General features: G+C 41.0%; 1 protein-coding gene across 6 annotated transcripts in view; it reads right to left on the bottom strand.

The window, feature by feature from the left end:
* Nucleotides 1-11047, bottom strand: part of xpo1b (exportin 1 (CRM1 homolog, yeast) b) — a 33157-nt gene extending 22110 nt beyond the window's left edge. For 2 of the 6 annotated variants that reach the window (XM_061836639.1, XM_061836634.1), the window contains exons 1-3: nt 9868-10765; nt 8553-8684; nt 8295-8396 (exon numbers count right to left, since the gene is read on the bottom strand). In XM_061836639.1, coding sequence (XP_061692623.1) covers nt 8295-8396; nt 8553-8678 — 228 coding nt within the window. In that variant the 5' untranslated portion in view covers nt 8679-8684; nt 9868-10765. Of the gene's footprint in view, nt 1-8294; nt 8397-8552; nt 8685-9867; nt 10766-10847 lie in introns of those variants that run through there. The other 4 variants (XM_061836637.1, XM_061836636.1, XM_061836638.1 and 1 more) reach the window with 4 other exon arrangements.
* Between the last annotated feature and the right edge of the window lie 729 nt (nt 11048-11776).

Genomic DNA, 11776 nt, shown 5'->3' on the forward strand with positions numbered 1-11776 from the left:
CTTTATCCTAAAGTGATCAAAGGAAGGCCACTCAGGACTGAGGAGTACACATGGTTTGCAATTGAAACTGGAAAACGTTTTAAACTTGTGCTTGTGAAGTAAAGTACATTTTGCAGGGAAGTGTTCCGTTGCAGGATCTAAATTTAAAATTAGTGTAAACGGCCTTCATGTCATTTATACAGCACCATATATATAGCATGACTGCCAATGCATGATGGACACAATCAAAACCCCTAAAATGGGAGGTTTAACAAACTAAAACATATGTATTATTTGATTATAATACACCAAAAACTGTGTGCTTGACTTCAACTTAACTCAAACCTCCACAAGGCTAGACAAGGCTACAGGGCAATTGCAAAGCTGCTTGGTGGAAAAAAAAAAAGATCAACTGTTGGGCCAATTATTAGAAAACGGAAACAGCTAAACATGACCCCTTGGACTGAGGCTCGAAGCAAGATCTCACCTCATGGTATATCAATGATCCTAAGACAGTTGAGGAATCACCCCAGAACTACAGAGGAGGAGCTGCCCAATAACACGAAGAGACCTGGCACCACTGTTTCCAAGGTTACTGTGGGTGATGCACATGGTTTAAACCAAGCGTGGCAGAGAAGGTTCCCTTACTTAAATCAGGACATGTCTAAGCCAATCTTAAATTTGCCCATGACAGTTTGGATGATCCAGAGAAATCTGTGATTTCTGGATATTTTCATTTTAGATTGTATCGCTCAGGGGACATGCACCTAAAAGCAAAATTGCAGACCCCTCCATGATTTCAAAGTGGAAGAATATTTAAATACTTATTCTCCTCATTGTAAGAGAATCAAAAGGTATTTTTGTCAACAATGATAAAGTGCAATTTTTAAAATCATTTTCTTAAAGGATTTTTTCCCCAAACAAGATTCTTGTAGTGGCTTGAATTGACATTTCTGCTAAGTTACATGTTTGCTTTTAAAGAATAATCTCATAACATTAGACATGTCTTGTAGTCACTGTGCCTTTTTTCAGCAATGACATATTCCCTCTTAAACATGAAAATGTGTTATATTATCTCAGCTTATGTGAATTAATGTAACAATCTAGCTTGTTGCATTAAAATTTCAGCTGTTTTGTAGCTCACAGCACAATTTGCAAAGGTCACGTAAGAACTTTTACAATGAGTGAATGTTACTGCGATCAAAAATATAATTACTGGTATTATTAAACACCTATCATAAATGTTTAGATTTTCCTTGAAAACACGAAACTAAAGCTTTCAGAAGTGCTTTTTTTCCATGCAGTGATGGTTAATTTTAGCAATCAGAAAGCATGAAACTTAATTAGCCTTTCAAAGCCACAGGAAGCAAGATCCCAGATTTAACCAAATACAACGTAATTTTGTTTGTTTCATGGGAGTCTTAAAAAAAAAAATGACATTAAGAAATACAGCAGATCTCAAGACCACCAACCTTTGAACTGTTTTATGTATTAGAGTATGCAGTGAAAATGGACCATTTTTCAAATTTAAAATCTCACAATTTATAAAAGTACAAAAGTAATTTCATGCAAACATCATGGGTGTTGCACAAAACAAGTACATCAGGTGTGATAATCGTTTTGTAAGAATACACACACCTGTTCAAATGCCAGTGTAATAGTTTTTTCAAAACTTATTCAATCATTAATGCAACCTCTAATCTTTAACTCAACGAAATTAGAATCAAAAGTGAAAATAAACAGTTAACAGATTGTTGTTGCACAAGTGTGCAAAACTTCTTATAATTTGGGATGTGATAATCACATCCAAAATCATGCTAAATGGAAGTTAGCAAAGCCCTGCCATTGTTTAAAGTGCTTGTGATTAATCTCAGTGCAACAGATTTTTCCTGATATTTTTGTAGTTACATATTACAGAAAAAGCCATACTTCCAGACCAGAGAGATGTCATTGTTCAAAGGGTATCAATCAGGAGAAGGGTACAAAATAACTTTCAAGGAATAGAACACAGTGATGCCATTCATCCTCACGTGGAGAAAACTGTAGAACAACCGTGACAACAACTGAATGTTGCTCCAAATTTGATGGTAAAAATAATTTGGAGGGGGAAGAGGGTCAGTGATGATCCCAAGAGGCCAACAGTAACATTCAATTAGCTGCAGTAATTGGGGATTAGCCGCCAAAAACAATTTTGTACATGTGACAACAATTTTGTATGTAGGATGGTAAAATGGAAGATTGATCATACTAACATCAAAGCCAAGATACATTTGGCAAACCTCCCCAACATACATAGGAAAATCTGTTATGGTATAACCATGAGACCAAAAGTTTACATTGAGTGGGTGCAGCATCATGCTTTTGGGTTGTTTTTCCGTCATCTTGAAATATGGTTAAATCAAGGTGGGAGGATGTATTAACTGTTCCAAATCCCAGTCAGTGTAACCACAAAACTTTTAGCATGGCAGTGAACCAAAACAATATCCAAATAAACAAAAGAACACCTTTACCAGAAGATTATGGTAGTAGAATAGCCAACACAGAGTCCATACTTCAAATCTGATCAGCTCGCTGTAAGGTTTGGGAGGTGCACAGGAGATGTCCATGTCCATGTCAATTTGACCCATTTGTATGTTTTTGCAAAGAGTAGTTAGTAAATATTGCTACTGTAGTTGATGTTCGCCCTCTGCTTGGGTAGGTTTTGTCTGGCAGGCTTCATACTCAGTCTGACCAAAAATATTTAAGGGCTTTTTAGGGGCTGACACGAAAAATTTAGGGCTGACACGGAAAAAATTTAGGGCCGACACTAAAAAATTTAGGGCCATCGTGGGAAATCAAGAGTAAGAAAAAAAGACTGACCCAATGGTGCAATCAACCGTTCTTGGTTCATCAAATGTTCCAGTATCTCAGTACCTGTGACAGTGATCACCTGTCGCCCCTTGTGGTAGTTCTCATTGATATGACCATTGTCAACGTCTTCACATAACAGTATACAGAAAAACAGATTCTAACTACAATTGCAACTAAAAACACAAATGTCTTCTACTGATTCTCCACCCCTACTCTAGCTCCTTGAGCCTACCCAGTGCCTCCTCTATTTGTTGCTGCAGAGGTGCCAAAGTGTCCTTTGCTCTTCCTCAGTGCATTGGCCTCGGTGATAAACCTCAGATTCCTCTTTTCTCCTGGCTCCTCACACAGCCTGTCAGCCTTCTCAATAAGATAGATATGTCAGTCTCTATTCTGGCTTTTTTGGCTTTGAGGCAGTAGAGATGAAAAGTGGGCAGCGATGCCAAATGTAGCCAGGTACGAAGTCTTCCTTTCCCCACAGTGGTAGTTTTTAGCTATGTCACTGTCTGGGAACATGACTGCAAACACTTTCGAATTATTTTCACAAGATTTGTAACTGTAATGGCTGCAGATCACTATTAAAGTCCACACGATCTCTGCCTTTAACGAGTCTGTCTTCGTGTATTGAACTACGTTCATAAAGCCTGACTTCTGGCTGGTTGAAGTCGATGGCTGGACAACAGTAGGTGCGCATTAGGGATCGCAACCGGTTACAAATAACCGGTTAGAACCGTTTTTTTTTTTTTTTTTTTTTTAAAAACCGAAACCGTAATCTGACTTTCGAAATCGGTTTAAATTTCCAATCATTTCTTTTGGTTCCAGTACTCCACATTGCGCTATTTTTTCAACATCATTTCCACTTTTTTCAAGTTTCGTTGTTAGAGTAAAGTTGGACTCAAGAGAACATTCAGTTAAATCAAAGAAACATCAAACATGGCATCGAGGAAACGCTTGGTATACTTTCATGCCCTTTCTGAAAGTCCGAAAGAAGAATGTCAACATTAAAACATTTTTACAAAAAAAAAGAAAATTTCACTTACACGAGTGCGTTGTTGAAAGCCACATTCAACAGGCTTGTTTGTCAATATTGTATACAAACTACCCCATTACTGCGGAGTAAATTAACGATCGATGGTGTAGCGCCAGAGAAAAGGAGTCGGAGGCGGAGTGTCGGACACAGGAACAAAACTTGTTTTATTGGCAGACATCAAAACACTACTCGCATAACAGGGGGAACTCTGTGAACTCGTCACTCCGGAAGAGCAACAACAAAAACAGTCTGTGCGGAACCCCGCACCCCAAGTCGAGGTCCCGCGGGCGAATTATGTAAAACAACTATGGTACCGATTTTAAAACCGGCTAATCGTTTTTTTGCTACAACTGTTCGGTTAAAACCGGTTATGAAAGTACGCGTTTTTTTGCGATCCCTAGTGCGCATGCACTGCGAGTTCCACTGCCTGAAGTTGATGCTTCACTATCTTGATATTTTAGAAACAGATTCATACCAACGGAAGATGAGATTCTTCGCCAAATCAGCGTATCTCCTGTTTTTCCGGTGCGACTCCAGCGCTTTGACGGCCATCTTTTCAAGCTGGTACCTCTGCTTGCACAGATGGCAGTAAAACATGTGCCGATCTTTTGGATTTTGACTACCCAGCTCCCAAACTCCTTACTTTCAACCCAAGCTTCTTGAAAAATGCACTTCCGCGTGATACAAGTTGGATCGATGAAAGAACTACTACGTCGTAACGGAGACGAAGTGAAATGCCTACTCACGGAAACAAACAATGGAATATCGACAAGATGGCGACTAGTTGTCAACACGGTGACTTCCGTTGACAATTTCCGGCTGATATGGACGCCAGACGGATCGCCATTTTTTTTTTTTTTTTACATAAAAGATTAATTTATTTTTTAGGGAGAATTTTGGCGGTAGAGGTCCTCCCTTTGATATTTTTTTAATTTAAGGCCTTTTTAGGGGCTTGACCGGTTTTCGTGGATTTTAGGGACTTTTAGGAGCCCCTAAATGCACCTTCGAAAATTTAGGGGTTTTTAGGGACTTTTAGGGCCGCGTGCGAACCCTGTCTGGGTACTTCAGCTTCAAGAGGTGTAAATGGGTGTCTGTGTACCTACAATTGAGTGGTGCCCATTCCAGGATACATCCCACTAACATTTAAAGTAGAAAGTCCAAGAATTGCAAGGTCTTTAAGGTATACAAATTTCACGTGAGACAGATATTTCTTTGGCCTCCACTGAAGGCTAGCAATAATGTCAATGTCTGTGTCTGAAATCGTTCACTCACTCCCAACGGGCTACTCCCCACCAAGGGTTGCAATATTTAGCAAGGTCATTCATAACAACTTTCGGACAAAACACGGTGCGCTGTTAAAGATCACACAACGAAGGTTGTTGCGGCGAGTTAAAATAAAAGCAAATTATTCAAATTAGATCACTTTACTGTACACTGCCATAAAGATGCCAAGAATTTGTTGAAAAGTTAACTTTCATATGAAAAATTCACTCCCCCGTCTGCGACTCATCAAGTCCAGAAATTCTCTCAGAAGACGTATTGCATTATGGTATATGATGACAGTAGCAAACGGTTGTTCACGACTTTTTGCAATGCTTTGTGGGATATTGGACAGGGAATTTGATCACTGGGAATTCAGACACCATTACTAAATAGTGTAACCACTAAAAAGTGGTTAGGAAGGGATTTCAGAACTTGATGACTACCATACAACTTATTTTCTTGCGGTGGTAGCACAGAATGCAGTGTCGTACAACAGTTACTCCTGCCTGGTTAGTCAAATATATCAATAATAAAAAAACATGGAATGAACTCCAAGTATTGCCCTGAATAGCTTACTGTGAAGAGATTCACCAGCATATTTATGTTGACTTAGAGTGGGGGAAGGGAAAAGTATTCAGTTGGCCAATTGTGCATGCAAGTTCTCCCACTTAAAAAGATGACAGAGTTTCTATTGGGTTTAGGTTTGGAGACTGGCTAGGCCACGCCAGAACCTTGATATGCTTTTTACAGAGACACTCCTTGGTTGTTTGGTTGGCTGTTTCACAGTTGGGATGGAACTCATCATTTGTCTTCCTCCAAACACGGTTAATGGAATTATGACCAAAAAGTTCCATTTTAGTCTCATCTGACCTCAAAACTTTCTCCCATGACTCCTCTGTATCACCCAAATGGTCATTGGCAAACTTAAGACGGGCCTTGACATGTGTTGGTTTAAGCAAGGGAACCTTCCGTGCCATGCATTATTTCAAACCACGACGTCTTAGTGTATTACCAACACTCACCTTGGAAATGGTGGTCTTGCTCTTTTCAGGTCATTGACCAAGTCCCGTCGTGTAGTCCTGGGCTGATTCATTGAGACCACATGACGCGATATCTTAGATTGGGCTCCACTCCGATTGAGATTGACCGTCATGTTTAGCTTCTTCCATTTTCTAATGATTGCTCCAACAGTGGAGCTTTTTTAACTAAGCTGCTTGGCCATTTCTCCGTAGCGCTCTCCAGCCGTGTGGAGTTGTAAGATGTTTCTGGTGGCTTTGTACAGCTCTTTGGTCTTGGCCATGTTACAAGTTTGAGTCTGACTGATTGTATGGGGTGGATAGGTGTCTTTATGCAGCTAATGACCTCACATAGGTGCATCTGATTCAGGATATTACATGGAGTGGGTTTCTTTTTTTTTTTTTTTTTTTTTAAAGGTGAACGAACAGGTCTTTGAGGGTCAGAATTCTAGCCTATAGACAGGTGTTCAAATAGTTATTTGCAGCTGTATCACACAAATCGTTAAAAAAAAAAAAACACAGTGGACATGCACCTACAATGACATTTTCAGACTCCCCCATGATTTCTATGTGGGAGAACTTGCAATATGGCAGGGTGTTCAAATACTCATTTTCTTCACTGTATATACCTTTTCTTTGACAGAGGTCTTCTTTAAGTCTTCATAAGGTTTTCACCCACTTTCTAGTATTTTGGTCCATTCCTACACAGAGATCTCCCCTAGAGCAGTGATCTTTTAGGGCTGTCGCTGAGCAACAAAGTTTCATCTCCCTCCAAAATTTTCTACGAGATTGAGATCTGGAGACTGGCTAGGCCACTCCGGGACCTTGAAATGGTTCTTACGAAGCCACTCCATTGTCCACATGGTGTGTTTAGGATCACGGTCATGCCAAAACACCCTGTCATTTTCAATGCCCTTGCTGCTGGAAGGAGGTTTTCACGATACATGGGCCCATTCATTCCTTCCTTTACACTGATCAGTCGTCCTAGTCCCTTTGCAGAAAAACAGCCTCCAAAGCATGACGCTTCCACCTCCACAGTAGGTATGGTGTTCTTTGGATGCAACTTGGCATTCTTTCTCCTTTAAACACGATAAGTTCGAGTTTTTACCAAAACGTTCTATTTTGGTTTCATCGGACCATATGACATTCTCCCAATCCTCTTCTGGATCATTCCAATGCTCTTGATCAAACTTCAGCCAGGCCTGGAAATACACTGGTATAATCAGAGGGACATAACTGGCGATACAGGATTTCTGTCCATGGCAGTGTAGATTGTTACTGATGGTAGCCTTTGTTACTTTGGTCCCTGGTCTCTGCCAGTCATTGACTTCGTCCCCCCGTGTGGTTCTGGAGGTTTTGCTCACCGTTCTTGTGATTATTTTAAGACCATGGGGTAAGATGGACCCCCAAATAAAGGTAATCAAAAGACTTGTATGTGTTCTTCTTTTTTCTAATAATTGCTCCCACACTTAATTTATTCACACGAAGCTGCTTACCTAGTGGAGATTCAGCCTTTCCAGCCTGGTGTAGGTCTACAATTATTTATTCAGGTATCCTTTGACAATGCTTTGGTCTTTGTCATTGTGGAGTTTGAAGAGTGACTGAGGTTGTGGACAAGTGTCTTTTATACTGATAATGAGTTCAAGCAGGTGCCATTAATACAAGTGAGTGGAGGACAGGGGACTCTCTTAAAATTACAGGTCTGTGAGAGTCAGAAATATTCATTGTTTACCGGTGACCAAACACTCATTTTATACTACAATGAGCTCATTCTTTAAAAAAAATCTGACAGATTTTCTGATTTTTTCTCATTTTGTCTCTCATAGGTTAGGTACAACTATGATGAAAATTACAGGCCTCTCATCTTAGATAGGAGAAGTTGCACAATTAGTGCCTGACAAATTTTTTGTCCAACTGTATGTGCCACATGTCTGTTTCACATTTTTATATACTAAACACTGTTACGTTTTAATTCTCAACTGTATACTGATAGTATTTTTACACTTGTGAAATTTGTGAAAAAGGACAACATATGTCGTAGACTGCCTTCATTCTCCCATTGCACTTTTGAAACTTTGATTTCTGGTGGCCGATCAATTTGATATGTGGTGGTACACACCTACTTTCCCCCAATCCAAGTATCACTGAACATGGCTTACTTTGGTGTTCATGTTTTGTGAGAATTCCAGGATGGTGTCCACTCTTGTCCAGGCATCTGGGTGCTCTTTGAGATGCGTTAACACTTCTTGTGCCATTCTTTGCTGCAATAGAATTAATTACTCATGACACAAAAGAATCCCACCAATTTACAAGAAATTTGGATACAAATTGTTCAACACACACACACCTAAATTGCCACTGGAAATTCTGCAAAACATCATCAGAATAGCTAAAATTTCATTTAAATTGTAATTTACCTGTGGTCCCACCCCATGATGTAGACAGTTTACCACATTATCCAGCAGGTTGATGTCCAGTTTCTGGTTGAAGTCCAGCAGCTGCTGTGCTGCATGGTCTGCTAACATTGTCATAATTGCTGGCATAGAGCTCTGAAACGACGACAGGAAAGGAGAGGAGGGGTCATGGAAGCACCAAACTGATTCAGCAGGCAAAGTCATGTGTACCGAGTGTTTTGAAACCATTCCAAACAGCTGACAATAAAACAACAAAATCCTCTCAACTCACCAACTCTCAAGAACGAGGTATGAAACCATGAAAAATGATAAGTTTTAAAATTGTCAGATATATTAAAAAAAGACAAATCTCTGGAGAGACTATGGCAGGAAACACCAACATTCCACATAGTTTCAGGAGTAAAAATTTGCATGTCACTAACAACTATTTATAATTACACTCATTTCAAACACATTAAGTGTGTCCCAAAAACATTTCTCAAGTTGTCATACATTCAATTTGATTTTTAAGCACTCCACCAAACCACATGTCATATTCACAAGTCAACGTCACTTTGTTTACAACTTGAAGAAACCAAGCTAACTCAGCCGAAGTCCACCTCCTCCTTCCCACCCACCCCCCCCCCAAAAAAAAAAAAAAAAACAAGCGAGCAATTAACGATTGTGTTAACAATGGCGAGCACCAATTGGAGCTATGTCAGCATTCATTCTGCACAACTAAACACGCAGCATGCGAAACATTAAATCGCCCGCAGGCTCAATTTTGTGAAGATCTGGAGTGGCTTCACAGCCCCCATGAGGTCCAGGAATGGCGTGGTGCAACCCCTCCCACCATAGCTACACAGAACACTCATATCTGCAGAGTGCAACGCGAAAAGAGTTTGGTTTCTTTTCGGTTGCGGTTACGTCCAAATCCTGTTAGTGCTTTTAAGATGGTAGGCTGTGTACGCGGGGCACGTGACAAAGAAGAACGCTAAGAGAGCGGCGAGCAAGTGAGTGCCTAGCAACACCAACTTGCCATCACGTCCTCGAGTGATGCTAGCGAGCTGGGAGAGGCGTGGATAAAAATCACACAGCGTCGCTTTCAGACAACGCGCATGATTTCCACCTTCACTAGCTAGCGCGTGTTGACGGCGATTGAATTTCACCAAGTATATTATCGATGTCACGTAAGAGCAGTTTGGTGAGCACAATGAAATAGCGATGCAAACATGACAAAAACAATGCAATGCCCGCTAGTTATGCCCTGCACGCGCAAAATAATACATCCAGCCCAACAGCTACTCGGCAGCTTTGCACTTCACTCCAGTTTACGTACCTATAGTCCGGGGCTCTGATTGAAAAGTGCGGCGTTAGCCAAACAACGGACAAGATACAATGAGCACTTGAGAATCACAGTTGATAAGAAAAGGTTTCCTATTTCTGCAGCGTTGACTATGTCCAGCTCCAGCAGCGAGGGATGTCTGACTGCTAACAAGCACTGCTGTGGATTCCAAAACTACTATCAAGGCAAAGCCAGTAAGCTGTCAGTCCGAGACATTATACCAAACAAAGCAAACCTTGATTCACAAACCTAATAAAGTCTTTACTCTTAACAAATTTCCAGCGGGCTGTATGGAGGTCGTGTGCCTGCGCCTCCTTTCCTCTCACAAGCAACTAACTCGCAACCGGTTGAAACCGGTTCAGACTGGGAGATTCCATCTCGGTTTAGTTTTCAGCCGATGGCGCCGCGTAAAGTTTGGACTTGGGTTCCGCCCGTCGCGCGTGGTGATTGGCTGGGTCTTTGGCGGAGAACCGCTGGCTGCGCTCCCATTGCACGAGGATCCTGTCAATCATTTTCAATTGGCTCAAGCGCCCACGCGACCGCTCCGCCAGGAGAGAAAAAGAGGGCAGACTCCTATGTAGAATGGATTTCTTCGCGAGTCCTTGTCGGAATCACATACAGTTTAAACACATCCTTCATTCATGTTGTCGAGCCTTAAAACATACAAAACTCTAATTTTCCTCGGTTCTTATCGACATCACCAACGTGACGAACAGTAAAAAGTGACTCCGTCGATCGTATCTATCCTCTCAAACTCGGCTGTTTCAGTTATTTTCCAATAGAAACATCATGAAAAAGAGCAGTGTGTGCCTCCGTCCGATACACAGCCGGTTTGTATGATGAGATCTACTGCGAGTGCCATTCATGTGCCTGTTGCTTGTAAGCTGGTAATTTTCCACCAGCCACGAGTGGGAGTGGTTACACGATCACGAACGCACGAGGTTACCAAAAAAAAAAAAAAAAAAAAAACCGACCTGGAGGAGAATTTGCTCCCACAATGTACAAACGTAGTAACCGACAGGTGGACTTTACATACAAATATCGTCAGTAGCGGCATAAATAGCTCGTGAAGTGGAACATTGCAGGATTAGCCCCGTTCCGAGCCATACTAGGGGCACATTGCTGTCAGCGAGGATGCAAACATGACAGCGCACCCCCAACCCCCACCAACCCTCTGTGGTCACGTGGGCCAGCGCGCTACTTGATGGAAAAATACTGGATTTGGTGTTGAGTGGAGAGACAGTACACAACCGAGTACAAAGTCATTGACAGGATTTTTCAAAGGGCGTCTCGGACTTCACCCAGCAACAACGCCAACCACAATCGACGCATTCTCTTGACGTTTATTTTGATTGCTTCGTTTGAAGTTTGCAAGTAAAATGGTATCTTCATAAAGTTGCATATATTTTTATTATCTTTGCTTTTTCAATATTCACACGCACAGGCTACTACAAATGCAATGTAAGATGCACTGGGCGGTGACCTTGTTTTCATTATGCAAACAATTGTGAAAAGGCATCGCCAAGCCTCTACGCTTGCAGGTGCAATGCAGAAATGACGATGAAGTCCACCATAATGGAGCGTCAAACTCCTTGAAGTGCAGGAGCCACATACAGATACATTTATTATTAGCTAGATGAGTCAAATAGCCCAGAATAAAATGATGCTTTTTGTTTTCATGCAAACCAAACCAAGTCCAAAATCTTTACATTTTGTGAACTTTATTTGAAAAGAAATGTTAAGGGCAACCTCAGATTTTTTAACAGACACCTGCAATTTGCTCCAGTCTTCAGTTTATCGTCTATCCATAATAACAGGTCACAGTGAGTGGATATATAGCCACAAAACTATCTGGAACTGAAAAAGATATCGGCTTTTCAAATTAAATCCATTTATGGAGAGC

This window comes from Syngnathoides biaculeatus, chromosome 12, assembly GCF_019802595.1.
Source record: "Syngnathoides biaculeatus isolate LvHL_M chromosome 12, ASM1980259v1, whole genome shotgun sequence".
Classification (NCBI taxonomy): domain Eukaryota; kingdom Metazoa; phylum Chordata; class Actinopteri; order Syngnathiformes; family Syngnathidae; genus Syngnathoides; species Syngnathoides biaculeatus.